Source organism: Dermacentor silvarum, chromosome 10 (genome assembly GCF_013339745.2).
Source record: "Dermacentor silvarum isolate Dsil-2018 chromosome 10, BIME_Dsil_1.4, whole genome shotgun sequence".
Classification (NCBI taxonomy): Eukaryota; Metazoa; Arthropoda; class Arachnida; order Ixodida; family Ixodidae; genus Dermacentor; species Dermacentor silvarum.
This window is the reverse complement of record NC_051163.1, coordinates 21,578,008-21,594,381: the sequence shown is the minus strand read 5'-3', so window position 1 is coordinate 21,594,381 and position 16,374 is coordinate 21,578,008. Positions and strand designations below refer to the sequence as shown.

Genomic DNA, 16,374 nt, shown 5'->3' with positions numbered 1-16,374 from the left:
TGTATGTGCGAGTGAGAGCGTGCGAAGGTGAGCCGACGATGGCGGCTCAGTCTCGCGCGCACGAGGGAGGAAAGAGGGGTGGAAGCGCGCCGTCTTCGGTCGCGCGCAAGGCACCGGGGCGACGGGAGGAAGGCGAAGCGTTCTACTTCGCCGGCGGCTGCGTATAGCGCGGCCGCGCGAGGCCCTATCTTGAAAGCGATATGTAATGGGGACAGAGTGCGCCGAGTGCTGATATCTCCGTGCGCGCTCTGTTCTCGCCGCTTAGTCGGAGGCAGCACGAAGGTGAATTCGCTCGCTGCTGCTGCCGTGCTTTCTCGCTTCAGTGTTTTGACAGCGAGTGTGCGCGGTCGTCCAGTGAGATGTGTCCATGTTTGCCTGTGCGCACGTGACACCAATCTTGTTAATTTAGTAAGTAAGCGAATGGTTACAAGTTTTACGGCCAATAAAACTACTATTCTTACTTCGTATAGCTGTCTTCTAACTTGCTATCGCAATCGATGCTGTCTTCTAATTTGCTATCGCCTTCCGGACGAAACTGCGACTTTTTCGAAATTTGTCACCACAGTTAGGTGGTTAAGGTGTACTTAACTTTCAGTATACAAGAGCGTTCTTGCCCTTCACTCTCTTCGAAATGCGACCGCCGCGGCCGGGATCGAACACATCGAACCCACGACCTCGAGCGCAGCAGCGCAACGCCACAACCACTTGGGCTGTGAGGGCAAGGATTTTTGACAGCGCCTACTACTATCAAACACTCAACCTAGAAATTTCGAGAGCTTTTTATGCATCAAAAATGGCCCAAATACTAGGTCACAGTCTGAAATTCCTGACGCCACACTGTCAAAGAGGCGCGAAGTCCAAGTAACAGGGTATACCGTGACCTTGGTTTTCTCCTGCGAGATATGAACCCCTTTCCTTGAAGATAACTGAAAATAGACATTTGAAGTAATGCTTTATTAGTTTACATCGAATTTACCTCCGTATTCTAGAACGTGTCTTCACTCAACATTCCACCTCGACTCGAGAACGTGAATGGCCGCGCAGCCCCTGCTCGACAGAAGTGGTCACTACGTTACGTTGACACCCCGCGACAATTCCCGAGCATTGCCTCCAAAATTTGAGCACGCCGGCTGGAGAAAAAGAAAGACCAGCCGGCGCACGCATATCGCGGAGCCCATGTCCCGAGAATTGTAGCGCCATCTTCTGCCAAGGGGAGGCGCTGTGGTTTCAACTCTGGAGTGGATGAAGGGCTAGTAGGATTATGGCGTCGCTCATTAGTGTCCCTTAAGGGATCGAGAAGTTATTGTCTTGTTTTTTTTGTTTTTTTTTTGACGCCGTGTGCATGCTACTGTTACGAAATATATAAACAAAGATTCGGTTACTTTACAAGTTTTACAGGCTCCGTGGGAGCTGGAAATTGACAAGAACCAATCGAAGGCGCCCAGATGGATTTTCCTTTTCTTTAACTTTTTTTTTTCCTTTCTAAGTGTAGGCTCGAGCAATCCGCTACCGAGGCTTGGACTGCTAGACGCCTAGCCGCGGAGCTCAGGGCTGGCGAATAACAGCATCTCCCGGCGCTGTTCCGGGCATGGTCGGCGGCAGCCATACAACCGGCGGTGGTGGCACCACCTCCAGGGGGACCAAGGGCAGCAGCACATTGAGCGTGGATGGGGCCTCCAGTGGCAGCACCGGCGGCGCGGGCGTGCTGTAGCCGCGTAGTGCGAGGAACTTCTCGTAATCGCGACGGGTGTCGGGGTCTCTGGGACCCCACGTCGACCTCGGCTGCAGTGCTTTGGTCAAGTCCTGCGTTTGGGAGCCAGGAGTCATGCCTTATACGGCGCTCAAATTCTAACGCCTTTGTCACAGAAACGTCTATCCTGAGGCACATTTTGGTCAAACAAGTATATAAAGTCGAATATGTTATCCTGCGCATTGTCTTCGACCTTAAGACCGTTTTTGGGTGATTCGCTGCTCAACCAGATATGGTGAGCGCGCTGTTAATTACTTCATACGCCTCATATCTCAATGAACTGTCAGCAAGTGCCTTTCGCGTGGAAACTAAGTGTAAACTAAAGCAAAGTCTTCGTCGCATTAGTCTAATATTCTAGCCCTCGGGTTTTCCTTCCAGGTTCATTGCAATCATACATGACTGTCTGGTTTGAGAGCCTTAAGAGGACGACATATTGTTATGGCCACTTCATTTCTGACGTGTAAGGATAGACTCTGAAGAGAGTAATGTTTTGTTGTTTTTATTTTGGCGTCCTGTACCCTGCTGATATATTGTCACGGTGCCACGAGAGAGACAAAGAAGACGATCACCTACAAGACGAAAAAGACGATGTAATAGGGCTAACCTAACGTTCCGCCATAACTGGTTGTACCAGCCATATCTTCTGCAGAGTAAACACGGTCCCATTAACCTTATATATATTTGCCCGTTTTAATATGTATACTCTCCTATCCCGATTTTTCCTTTTTTTTCTTTGTTGTTTGATCTTCAGATGTTATTGCGGCTTTAGAGCACGAACAAATCGACGGTTTTTAGTATGATATAACTGCGTGAGTACTATTTGGTTGTTTTGTATTATAAGTGCTACCTCACACTACGTTTCCGCCTGAGTTACGTGGTTTGTTTTTATTTCATTTCTCGCCTCATTGCTGTTAGGGCTTTTTTATCCTACTAAAAAACGTTCCTACATATTCTGTGGTGTCCGCGATATTGCCGTTTTGTAAACGCTGCCTGTCGGCTGAGCTCTTCAAGGCCAATGCGGCTTTAATTGGCAGGCCTATCATGTATTGGTGCTGATGAAACTCTTATGTTAATCAAGCATTATTATTATTATTATTATTATTATTATTATTATTATTATTATTATTATTATTATTATTATTATTATTATTATGCCGTAGCAACGTTTCGTGGTCGTTTTCCTTTTGTATACGTTGTATCCAATGATAAGAAACTTATTAAGCTATTTAAACGTCCAATAAAATCATACATTGTCATCGTGCATGTAATATGTTACCGAATTCTCACGTTATGCTAACAATTTACAACTTATGCCCTATTGCTTGTCACTATACTATAGTAACTCTGAGGAATCCGCCTTGCATTGCTGTATGTGAAAGTTGTATTGTCTATTTTGACTGTACGGGTGTGTATCAGGGGCCGAAAGACTCGTCATGCAAATCTGTGTGCCGGTGCCGCTGCAGATTTTTGTAAACTGTCCGAATAAACTACTATTCCATCATCACCAGCATCATCATCATCATCAGTGCTTAATGTCAGAGGGGGGGGGCGCAGGGGGGGGGGAGGGGGGACCCGGCTCCCCCTCTGTTATTTAAGGAGGGGCTCGGCCCCCCCCCCTCGGCAGGTCAACTGTACCACTGCGGCATCCATTTGACAAGCGCTGGAGGCGATTTTACTACCAGTGGTGCTTTGTGCGGCGCATTTGTAGCTCTCCAATTTTTCGATTAATAATTTAATCGCGATAAGTCGGTTGAAGTGCTCATATCATAACGACAACGTGACAACGTGATCATGCCGACAATTGCTTCATTATTGTCGTTATGATAGTGCACCGAATAACTTAAAGCAGCCGTTTATAATACAGAACTTGCTCAGTTGAGCAGATGTACAGTAGGGAACGGCATTACATGCAAGTTTGACATATAAGATAAGCACAAGCAGTTCTACATTATTTTTAGGTAAACAAATTCGGGGCTTTTACGTGGCCAAACTACGATATGATTATGAGGAAACCGGTTTGGTTTTAACCACATGGGGTTCCTTAACGTGCACCTAAATATTAGTAGACAACTGTTTTATTGCGATAGCAATTATATGGACACTATAAGCGGATTTCTGGCGTCGCCGTCATCGCCGTCGCCGTGAGGTTCCGTATAAAGTCCAAGGTCGATAAAATAGTCGCCGCGCGCTGTATGCTGTCCCACTCAACCTTATTCTAAGTTACGGGGTTTTACGTGCCTAATTCACAATCTGATTATGACGCACACCGTAGTGGGGGACTCCGGAGTAATTTGGACCACCTGGGGTTCTCTAACGTGCACTTAAACCCAAGTACACGGGTGTTCTCGCATTTCGCCACATTTAAATGCATCCGCCGTGGCCGTGATTTGATCCTGTGATCTCGTATTTAGCAGCCCAACACCATAGCCACTAAGCAACACACGGCGGGTTCAATCTTATTCTAGAACAATATAATTCAGACTCCAAAACGTACACTTCAGACTGCTCCATGCTTGGAGCGATTAGGCATCGCAATTCTATGTAATTACGCATAACTGGCGGTCTGATCAGTTATTTCCTCTTCGTGTTTAAGTTTAGGCTGATGGTAGAATCGTGTTTCGCATTTGTCACACGAAATGGCCATACATTTGTGTTGGCAGCCTTCATTCTTGTATATTTTCTGTATGTATTCCTACGCGCATAATACGCTTTTTATTTGGGTTCCACTATCTTCTTTGTGTTTACCTATTCGTGGTGTGAACTTGCACGCATAATGCTTCTTCGTTTTAGTAATTCCGATGAAATATTTGTCTGTACCATAGAAATTTTGTAACGTAGTGTGCGCGCTGTACTGTCGATAGTTTGTGTGGCTGCAGAAACCTCTTTCAGGAATATTCACTGTCTTTATAGCCCGCCTCCTCTAGAAGTTCTTCGGCATTTCAAGAAAACAAACTCTTCCGCCTGCAAATCGCCGCATTACGATGTCAGGGATCCCCGAAGTGCAGCTTGCGTGGGCGCTCCTGAAGCGGCCGTGTGACCAGGGCGTTGGTGATTCACCATCACTAAGAACAGCAGGCAAACAGACCGAGAATACTTTTGGCGAAGGTTGTGACAACTCGCTTATACAGTTTCGATGTCTTTGGTTAATCAGTTGCTCATATCGTTTCCCCGCCAACTTGGGTTATTGTGGTAGTCCATGTGGTCTAATGGGTAGCCATGTAGTACCCAGTGTACCCAGACACTACCCAACACAGCAGGCCGATATTACTATGCTGAGGGAACCCGGTTCGAAACCCACCGTCGGACCAACTTGGGTCATAGGGTATGTGCGACTATATATATATATATATATATATGTATAGAGCCCGGCTGTAGCACACGCCTCACACATGGCGCGTTTCGGCGGTGGCCGTAAGCTGTGTCGCTACATTGGTGCAATGCGAACCGCATTAACGGCGCCAGTTATCCTAAGATGGTTTCTGTCGAAATTTACGGTCCTCGTCCGCAACGTGCTACGTCTACTGCTTGCAATGGATCCCGAACACGCCAAAATTGCCGTCCTTATGAACTTATGAAGTTCCCTTAGCAGCCATTCTAGAGTGCAAACCCCCCGAAAGTTTGCCTACGAGCGTGGAAAACTGCGTGAAGGTCGCGTGCTTACCAGTCCGCAGCTGAGCAGGTGATGGATGGCGATCGCGACGCCGATGATCACGGGTCCAAGCACGAGCACGACGGCGACGACCTGAGCCCAGCGCGGGTACACGTAAGTGCCGAACGTCATCGGCGAGTACGTGAACAGCTGCGTCGTCAGGATGACCTGCGTGGGAAGTGCGCGGATAGAATGTCAGAGAGCTTTGGCTGGTCTGGGCTCGTCCGCAAACGTCTCGCCACTCACGCAACGCCGAGTGCCGTTGTCGTATGCGTGATGGGGATAATGATAAATTGCGGCTGATCGCGTTTTAACGGGCGGGCTGCTTTAGAGCTACCTAGCCGGAGAAAATAGTATATACATGACGTTAAATCAAGGGGGAGGGGGGGGGGGTGGGAGCCGCAGTAGCGCACCCAGGATCTCTGCCAGGGGGGGGGGGGGGTTGACAGTTTGCCAATACCATCTAAACAGCACTAATTTCGATTATTTCACGGGAAATTGTCAAAAAATGCGCTCTTTGCGAGTGTGCAGTCGATTGCGCGTCTTACATCTTAGTTGCAGCACTCAAGTGCGTAAGGAAAGAAAGGGGGTTAAACAAAAGGGGGGGGGGTTAAGTCGGCCTCAAGGGGGGGGGGGGGTTACAACTCCCGAATCCCCCCCCCCCCCCCCCCCCGTCGGTGCGCCACTGGGGAGCCGTCGTCGTCGTCATGAGGTTCCGTATAAAGTCCAATGGCGATAAAATAGTCTCCGCGCGCCGTAGGCTGTATGTGCGAGTGAACGGATGGTGGAGAGCAAACGAGACGTGTTCCGTCGTGCGAAAGGCCGTGGGGGGATGGGAGGGAGGGAGGGGAGGCGACGTTTAGCTGCGGCACCAAATGCGTATCTTGCGACCGGGTGCAAGATACGCGCAAGATGGTGACTTAATCTCCCATGCGAAAGGAGGAAAGCAGGAAGGCAGCGCGGGAGGGAGGGGGCGTGGCTTCTACTCTGCCAGCAACTGCGTAATTTACATTGCGCGGCTGAGGGCCGTCGCGCGCCCGTATCATGAAAGCGATTTGCACACGGCTGTTGCCTTTGTATGCGCTGTGATTTCGCCGCCCAGTTTCCGCTGAAGCGATAGACCGCACGAACTTTCGGTCGCTGCTCACGCCAGCGTTTTGACAGTGGTTGTCTGCGGTCATCGAGTGTGATCTATTCATGTTTGCTTGTGCGCGCTGACACAATGCTTGTTATGTCAGTTAGTAAGCGAATGTGTCCAAGTTTATGCAGCCGATAAAGCTACTATCCTTACTCCGTATAGATGGCTTGCACTGACGTCGTTGTAGCCGCCATGTTGGTGCACCAACACGATGATAAGCTGGGTCCGTAACGTCACGTGAAAGCTTTCAATAAAATGAATTGGACTGAAGCTAGTGCTCGTAGTCGCCATGCTGGTGCCCCAAAACGGTGATAAGGTGGATGTGTGACGTCACGTGAAAGCTATCAATAGCTCTCTACTAGTAAATTTGCTATCGCAATTGATGCCTCGCTTTTCGGGCGAAATTGCGACTTTTTTATGCTGTGTCATTGTTTGCCCAGAAAAGAAAAAGAAAGAAAACGAAATTAGTAGCCCCTCTCCTGTCGAGGAGAAGGGGGTAAGCGAAGCTTGTCGTGTGTTTCTTCTATGTTCCTCCGAACGAATTGCACCGACGAGTACCACAGTCGGTCACACGCACTGTAGCTGGCTCCGAAGTTCCGGTTGATAAACTCGCGCTGAAACCTGGCCGTCGCAACGGGGAAGTTGGCGTTAGCGTTGCCGAGGCATGCACCACCGTTGTCGGGTTCTTGGAGGGCAAGACGACGCTGACGTTTGGCCTCAACATCGCGCTTCCGCAACTCAGGGTCCGCGGCTCTTCGCTGACGTTTCGCCTGAACTTCGGAAAACCTCACGCTAGAATCGGCACGTCTACGACGAGCCCTCTCCCGAGCGCGCTCATTCTGGATGTATTTCCATGAAGTTTCTTCAAAATTAAATCTGTCCTTTACGTTAGACAATGAATGGTTCATACCCCCTTAAGCAATACAATGGCTCCTACTCCCGTAAACGCGGCCTCCCCATTACGACGACAGAAAAGAAGTGAAATTCAACGTTGGAATGATTAGCGGCAACGCAGCCAGCTGTGGAAGCAGACGACGACGACGAACGCGGGAGAAGTGGCACGAGCGCGTGCCGACCACCGCGCGCTGCCTCTCGCGATCTCCCGATTAGCGAGGAAGTCGCGCCACACTTCGCTCCGTTTGCAACGTGCCGCACGAGACAGATTGTCCGCGCCAGCCAATATATCGCGAAATGAAAACAGGTATGCAGCTACGCTTAAATTTCGCATTAGGCAGTATCGTAATCGTCGGTGAATGAATTTTTTTAAAATGTGACCTATCCGGCCACACAGTAGCAACAGCAGCACCCACCCAGCAGCAGGAAAGCCTGGGTAAATAATGTTTCGCTTAAAAAAAAACGCGGAAGCCGATAAAGACAGCGTTTGTGTTGTCTAGCTCATATACGTGCTTTCGAACGCCTGATTTTAAACTCACAAACAAACAATATCGGCCCCTGACTACCTGTTGAGCTCCAAGGCCAAGCCGCGTTGCTTACACTTGTATTTCTTGTGGTAATAAAGATGGTTAAACCACCAGAAAGGTTATAAATGGCGAGAAATACGTATCTGTCTATACGACTTCGGAAGCGTGTGCATTTTTTTTGTTGGCATGGTGATATGGGGGTGGGCCAACCTGAATTTGAGGGTGGGCCCACTTGAAATTTGGGGTGGGCCAACAGGGAAAGAAAAGTACAAAGTAGGCTAAACATAGGGAAAGAAAAGTTCGTGCCGAGGAAAAGAATGCTACGCATTCGGTGACAATTCTCTTAATGACAGTATTTTTTTTTTCTTTTGCTAGCGTAACACTGGTATTGCAGAAGGCCATGTATGCTTCCCTGTGTTAGATCGCTGGCTTTTCCGTGGCCAAGCGTCACTCAGACTTAGAGGCTTAGAGCGGTAGGATAAGCAACATAGACTGTGTTACGGTTCGCCTTGTGCTCCCGCGTTGTGCGACTATTATAAAGGCAGCTAAAAGCGAGCATTAGCCAATCATTTAAACGCTGTTACGTGCCCGGATAAAAAAAAAATATCCCCTCAGTCGGTAGTGTGCGAGTGTGGTTGGAATTAATTCAGTGCCATTACGCTCTCCTTCGCAAAAGTTCCTTGTGCAACGTGGTCACGGGGCACCCAAACCCGTTCTCACTTTAGTTTGACCGAGGTTCAACTTCCGCGAGCTTCGATATTGCTCTGCCTGTAAAGCGTGCATCACCACGTAAGCGAGCGCACTGCGGCGAAGCCAACAACACACTCCACGTACGCGTTTGTTTTTGGTTGCGTAACTCGTTGCTTGTATATACTTATGCGATAATAACTAAAGTGAAGTTTTCTTTGGCTCTTACCCCTTGTCGTGACGAGCCCGTGGCGATCACTTTTCTTTATATTCTTTGTCCTTTATTTTATGACATATCAAAACTCCTCTCAAGTAAGTAGCTGCCGCGTTGTTATTGCAGAAGCGTAATTTACTGACAGAGCTTAACCTAATATTCCTGTTTTGTGTCCATTTATTGTCGTTCTAATTTCACTTTCGCACGACGCGTCAGCGTTCTTTCCCAGGTCGGTGAACTTACGGTTAGGACTATGGGACAGACAAACTGCCAGCAGAACCTGACCGCCGTTCCCGGGACCCTGTCGAGCATGAACTCGATATCCAAGGACAGCCGCTGGACGCCTAGACGAGAAAAGGAAAACGAAAGCACTCTCTGTCATTGGTTGTTGGATTAGAAGTGCACGCAGATATAAACAATCGCTGCCCGAAACGCCCAGCGCGTTCGCACTCAAACCTCCTTCGAGGGATGACAGTCAGTGGCTCAATTGCACTACAGAATCTTGTTAACACGAAACTCGGTTAATGTAAATTCTCGGATACGCTGAACAATGTGTTTTACGATAGACCAAATGGGAAAACTACGTAAATATTACGCACTGTGGGAATCATTGTTACGCGAACCATGAGCTCTTAATAAGGACTCGGGGCCGTGCCAACGACCGGCAACCTGATCACCGAGTGAATCCCGATATAGCTAATGATTCAAGTTTCTGAGGGTCTTGAGCACTGCACCATGACCGGCGGCCAGATAGCCAAAGTCAGTAAATTGGATATAACGCGTACGTCACAGCTATCGCTGTTTGACACCACAGAATATACACACGCCTTATGTTATCACATTATTATCGCAAACTACACAAAGCGCAGTGTGTCGGCGAAAAGTGCGAGATCCAGCTGCGCGGACAAGCCGCTACTGGAAAGCAATGCGCAAACTTGCGCACGCAGTGTGGTCGCATGAACTGAACCCGTTTAGAGGCCTACGCTACCATGACGAACAGCGCTAGACCATCGCTAGACCATGATACACCATCGCTAAACCATCGCTACCATGGCGAACAGCGAGAAAGGAAAACGGAACAGATTCCTTCTCCTGTCGTCAGTCGCGCTGTTCGCCAGGCTATTCAGAAATCAACTAGCACAATTTCGTGCTCTCGCAAATAATTCCTGACGGCAGGGCATAGGCGGTGTGTATAACGTTAAAAGTGAAGTCTATACCACCCGCCTTACGGTTTTACGTCTTTACTGGTGGAAAGCAGCTGACTGAAGCTGAAAAGGAAACCTCAGCCGGCTCCCGAGAAAGAAAGAGTCGCAGTGGAGCCGAAATTTACTCCGGGGATGGAATTTGGCACCACATGCTCTCCTCAGCAGTCAGTGTGTATACCTTTTCAGATGACCGGTACGCCATAGTAGAAAGAGAGCGAATTAATTCATTGTCTGACAGAAAGACACATCCCGAGTATAATTACTTGCACAGGGCCTATCTGGCGCATAATAACACACAAACACGCACGCACACACACACAAAAGAAAAAGAAACTGTCGAGAGCATGGAGAAAGGAAAATACAGGAGAGGCCCCGGCCAGCACGGACGTGTTGAAGAAAGCGTCGCGGAAGTCACGTGTTGTTTTTCGCAAAGGAGCACTGGGACCGTACCCCAAACGTCAACGTTGCCATAGCAACTGCGCTGCTGAAAAACTCGCTGCTGCTTTAGGGCTGTGAAATGTGAAACAAGTTTTCCGGCCCGTGTATTTCTCGCAGCACATTTTGTTCACGAGAAAAGCTGACTTTGGAGTGTGGTGTGTGTGTTTGAAAGTTGTGTTTTGGGTTGTGAGTGTCACCCGGCAACAGATACGCTCAAGCACTCACAGCGCATGTTTTCGTTGTCTTCTTCAACGTGCCACGGAAATACACAGGAGCGCGTATGCTTCACTAAAACTGCTATACGGAAGTTTCGTAGGCTTTGTTTTGACGCGCGTCGGAAGCGCACACTTCCGGCGGCTCGTAACAATGCAAGTTCGAAGTTCGGTGCCCATCTGCTTCGACGAGCTGATTGGAGGCGCAGAGGTAGATTGCACAATAACATGGCTGCACTTCCGGCTTCAAAAACGTGACGTCAGGGCTTCTCCTATTTTGTTTCTTTCCTCCATGGTTGAGAGTAATATTTGCATCCTGTCCGTTTATTTTCTTTAGTAGTCTGTCTGTGTGCGTGTGTTTGTGCTCACTTAATACGTGAAATCATGAGTACACACAGACTGAGCAAACGCCGTCAGTGAAATAACGTCTTCCACGCACCGTAAATCAGGGACACCGAAATGGACTCGAACACCGCGATGAAGAAGAGCATCTGGCCTCCGATGTACGTGTCCAGGAGATTCAGGATGTACATGCCACCCTGCGTGCGGAAACCTCGGCCTCAGGCTACGAACACCCAGGGTACATAGCAAGCAGTTATACTACGAACACCCAGGGTACATAGCAAGCCGCTATACTACCTTATAACCCGCCGGGGTGGCTCAGTCAGCTAAGGCGTTGCGCTGCTGAGCACGAGATCGCGGGATCGAATCCCGGCCGCGGCGGCCGCATTTCGATGGAGGCGAAATGGAAAAACGCCCGTGTGCTTGCGTTGTAGTGCACGTTAAAGAACCCCAGGTAGTCAAAATTAATCCGGAGCCCTCCACTACGGCGTGCCTCATTATCAGAACTGGTTTTGGCACGTAAAACCCCAGGAAGAAGAAGTATACTACCTTTTAATTATCGTTAAACAATAATTATCTATAAACTATAATAATTCTTTACATTCAAGCGTAGTTTTTGCAAATCTCTAGGGAAAGGCAGCGCGGTTGCTCCTTCTCAGACGGATTACACATGAAGCCCCGAATGACATTCAACAAGACAAACCGTAACGGTAGAATTATCTGACAGACCTACCTCAGACCCCATTCAGAATTCATGCGTGCCTGTCGTGACGGCGTCATGATCCGCCGGTGGTCTTTGCCGCTTTTCTGCTTTATTTGGGTTCGAGGTAACGTTGAGCAGAACACAGAGGCGGACTTCGTTACGTATTCTGCGACATGACCTCCCGAGATTTGCGGGCGCCAGCTGGCGAGCCGGCGCGCGCAAATCTCCGAGGCCATGTTTGCCGGATAGTTTCATAAGTAAATCACTACAGGGAACCCTGGCGCTGGTGTCTACGGGAATTGCTCGCACAGAGGTTCAGCCGGCACGGAAACCATGGCTAACCACCCTAATGATGGGCAGTGTATACGGAGTCGCCTAAACTTCGTCCACGTGGCTTCAAACGGTTTTGTGACTCTGCAAATGGATAATTTTTCATTGACACACCATGGGCAACATGACAATATGGGCAACAGTTCACCATAATTACGAATGCGCGCAGAGACTAATAGATGTTGTCCAAAACATGACGGCAATGACGTGTTTTCGGCTTCTGAAATGACTTTCGGCGCACGCAGCCCGTAAAAGCATGGCCTCAGAGATATTCTGTTAAGGCTGTGTGGTGTAGCGCGAAGCAGGACGTGGGACACATAGAAACGAGTACAAGCGCTTACTGCCAGCTAAAATATTGTTGTCTCATGCAAGGTTTTATATGGGTTATATGGACAAGGTTATATATGTTCTCGCTTCACTTTGTCGCTCATACTGCTTCACGGTACACCACACAGCCTCATGGAAAACCAGTTAGCGCAAACCATCACCCTTCTGTTAAACTAGCGGGAAAGTGGTCGCTGAGGGTTGGATTTGTACACCAGCTATTGCCTTGCTGTGTTTAAAAAAAAAAAAAAAAAAAAACATGGGTGCTTGGAAACCTAGAAAGATAAGAGCGTAATAAACGACGTCACAAGAAAACTCCAAGCCTTAAATACAAAGATTAGACAAAATCTAACTACTAACCATCATTCGCATGGTAAATCCGTGGCATCTGAACTGTGGATATGATCTTTGAAGTACGTTCCCGAAGGGGGGCGCGCTCTGCGAATTCACCGACCAGCCAAGCGTTGCCTGGCAACGGGGACTCGCCTCTTCTGTACATCTGTATAACGTTTTGCCCCTTTAGCTATTGCAGTGCATGTTCTTTTTTTCCCTGTTCTTCACCACAAGGCCTGGCAGGGAGGGTTCCTGCCAAGGGGGGCCGAGTACCCGGCGCGCAGCGCTGGGAGGAGGTTAGGTATGTACAAGCCGCTTTAGCGGGAGCAGACCAACGAAAAATGACACGCTGTAACTGTCAATTTTTAATTATTATTGTGAAATAGTGATTTGGCTGGTTATACGGAAGTTCGTGTTCCTGGCTTGGCGGAGCGTACGCAGAACGTACTGCAAAGATCACTCCCATCTGAACTATCTGCCACGTTGTGTAGGACTGCTGTGGGGAAGCCTACTTCCGCGGTATTTCACACATCCCCTGACTGCCAGCATAACTTGCGCCATCGATGGCGCAGCGAAACTGATCTTGAAGTAGTCCATTATGGCAAATTAGTGCAAATCACGCCTGCGGACAAAAGTGTTTAAAAAGAAAAAACGGCCTGCTCGTAACGCGTACTCTGGTGGTCATGGGAACGCCCAGGATGAAGCCCAAGGTGCAGATTAAGAATCCCATCAACGTCAGGTGCTCCTGCATGACAGGATAAGCATCCTTCAGGGGCGTCAGGACGCCCTCCACCAAGCCGAACTGCAAAGGGGAAAGCAACGAAGGAGAAAATTAGGCAGGTCCAACTTATACACGTCTTGGAGTATATGTGAAGCGAAGCTTTCGTGAAGCCGTTAATTAAATGTTATAAAACTAAACGAGATGCGTGTAATTGCTTTTGTTTCTCATCCTATGAAACAATATGAAACGTGTAATCTCGTGCAATATTCGTGTTTATGTACTACACCGTTCACAAGATATATGCCGCAATGCAAACACCAGTTGATTCAAATGCGCAACGTAAGACATCAAACGCAGTGATGTCACGAGAACGTAGGCGATGCTTGATGTTTGTCGATGGAAGAAAGGTGAGAGGAGGTGTATACGAAAGGCAGTGGTAAGGCTGAGTGTTATTGGCCCGTTTCATTCCTGCGTCCTTCGAAACCGACGTACGTGCACGTGCTCTTTTTGGCAATACAGAAGCATCCACAGTCAGCAAAGTCGACGAGGCTTCGCAAAAGAAGGCTTCGCTTTAAAGGAAGAACATTTAGACTGTCTTCAAGATTTTTGGGCCGTCTGTTATTTGGGCCGTCTGCAATCGACTGCAACGAAAACGTAAACGCACACGTTCTGGCGCAGTGACACGCGTATATGTGGTCCTCCTATGTGGCCCATAGTATACGTAACCTACTGTAGTGGCGAGTCAAAACGTGAAAAGGGGGAAAAAAAAGAAGAAAAAGCAACCCAGTTTCATAAAACGCTATCAGGCCTAAAGATGACGCTTTGTCTGTTTTTCCGCATCACGCGGAGAGGCAGCAGCGTAGACAACTCGGTAACTCCCGTTGAAACTCAGAGTGTGCGAAACAGACTATGAAAAAAAAAATAGCTCAAATACCATTACTTCTCTGTACTATATTTTTTTTTGTACAAATGTGGTTTGAATGACCAGTAGTCAAGGTGATCAAGTTCTTTTAATTTTCCTCGGTGTAGAGCTGCGTCTGGGCATTACAAGGTTAAGGTATAGGTGGTTAGGTTAGATCAAGTTAGCAAGTATGAACTGTTAACAAGTGTGAACTATTAGAACAAAAGTGAGCACACACTGTGCTGCTCAGGGCCGTTGCAATTATATGCTTTGCATTCATCACTTCTAGCAGCCCTGCGTGCCGCGATTGCGCTGTACCGAAGGTAATGGGCGACCAACTAAGTCAAACCCCGATATAACGGACTATTTTTATTTCCCGATCTTCGTTACATCAACGAAACCTCGAATGAACGAAATTCGCGATATACCGAAGTTTTTTCTGCCGCAAGTACAACTTCGTTATATTGAGGTTCGACTGTATAACCCAACAGTCGTGGGTTTCATGAAGGGGCAAGCGCACCTCAGAGTCCACGGCGAGGAAGAAGAGCATCGCGAAGAAGGCGATGGCCCAGAGGTGTGGGAACGTGATCAAGGTCACGGACTCTGGATACGTGATGAAGGCCAGAGCGAAGCCTGCGTCGGGAGCGGTATTTGGAGCAGGCAAAAAAGGCAAGAAGAAAACAAGCACGACTAAAAGAAGAATTGTAGTAGGTGGAGGAAGAACGCTAGCAAGGAAAATGTATTTAAAGCAGTACTGACATAATTTACAAGTCTCGGAAACTCTACCGCATACTTGTCGTACGTACCCAAAAGGATGAAACTTGGCAAGTACGGAGGTTAGGAAGCACGTATAAAATAATGTAATTTGATACTAAAGAGAGAGAGCAAGCGAGAGAGGAAACGCAGGGAGGTTAATAATTTGATACTAAAGTTGGTGTCAAAGCGCCGGACATGACGTCGATCCGACTTCAGTTCGGCCTGACCTGATGTCATCGACGTCAGGTCAAACGAAGGGTGTAAGGGTGCGAGTTATAGACCTATTTACACCCTTATTCACTTTAAAAACTATTTTACGGTTTGTGATTAGATTTACGAGTACGTTAAAGAAAGACAGGTGATCAAAATTAACCCGGGAGTTCCCCACTACGGAATGCATCGTAATCATGTCAGGGTTTTGGCAGGTGAAACCCCAGGATATAGTTTAATGAATTTAATGTATTTTCCGGTTTTTCTTTTCCTCATAATTTCTCAATTTCATTTAAAACATCGTTAATTTGCCTTGTGCGTTCATTGGCTTAATTATCTGCTGGCTTTGCATACATGGATGCTCTTGATATATGATGAAATATGGCAGCGCATTTCGAAACAAGGCCGCAACACCGAGCAAACAAACACGAGCGCTATTAATAGCGCTCGTGTTGTTGATTAATGAACTAGCTCACCAGCACGTCTTCCGCTTGATATATGTTTTTTTTTTGTGTACGATTCCTGGGCATCAATCGCGCATAAAGATGTAATGGCTTCGCAATTCATTATTTTATTTGAGCAACAGTACATGAGCTAGAGCACCCACCTGCCGAGGCGACGTCGGAGACTTCCTCGCCGAGAACGTACGCCATGTTTCCCAGCACGGAGAACACTGCGATGCCAGCCACGAAGCTCACCAGCAGATCCGCCATGGCTATAATGTACACATCGCTGCAGGGCGAAGAGTGACGAGGGAAATTATTATTAGTCAACTAACAAACAAAACGATGCATTCCGTAGAGTAGTATACGCATTACGATGGGAAATTACATTTGCATTTCCTGGCCGAAATAGAAAATTGCTTATTGGCGGGGAAAAGCGATGGCCAAGCCTCTCACTTTGAACTTCGCGCCTGTAGGTATTGAGGAATGAGCCGGCGCCATTGCGTGGGCTTCACCTGTTCTGCCGTCCCCCGCCTATCCCCGTCCGCTCCCAACCGGCTTCAGCGGTGGCGCTCCACTCGCGGTGGTTTGCGGTGG

At 48.1% G+C, this 16,374-nt stretch overlaps 1 protein-coding gene across 1 annotated transcript; it reads right to left on the bottom strand.

Annotated features, from left to right (window-relative positions):
- Nucleotides 1-1,545: 1,545 nt before the first annotated feature.
- On the bottom strand, nt 1,546-16,070 carry LOC119430918 (sodium- and chloride-dependent glycine transporter 2-like). The gene is made up of 7 exons (XM_037698383.2): nt 15,942-16,070; nt 14,889-15,001; nt 13,420-13,548; nt 11,154-11,253; nt 9,103-9,203; nt 5,412-5,567; nt 1,546-1,803 (listed from the first exon to the last, which is right to left on the bottom strand). The coding sequence occupies exons 1-7, from the start codon at nt 16,045-16,047 to the stop codon at nt 1,546-1,548; spliced, it is 963 nt and encodes a 320-aa protein (XP_037554311.1). The 5' UTR covers nt 16,048-16,070.
- Nucleotides 16,071-16,374: the final 304 nt, after the last annotated feature.

Bases quoted from the DNA above. Each gene is read 5' to 3' on its own strand.
- LOC119430918 (XM_037698383.2), bottom strand. From the start codon at position 16,047: ATGGCGGATCTGCTGGTGAGCTTCGTGGCTGGCATCGCAGTGTTCTCC. The intron at 15,002-15,941 runs GTGGGTGCTCTA...CTCCCGACGCAG, and splicing joins CTCCGACGTCGCCTCGGCAG to GCTTCGCTCTGGCCTTCATC. The intron at 9,204-11,153 runs GTGCGTGGAAGA...TTTCTCGTCTAG, and splicing joins TTCGGTGTCCCTGATTTACG to GCGTCCAGCGGCTGTCCTTG.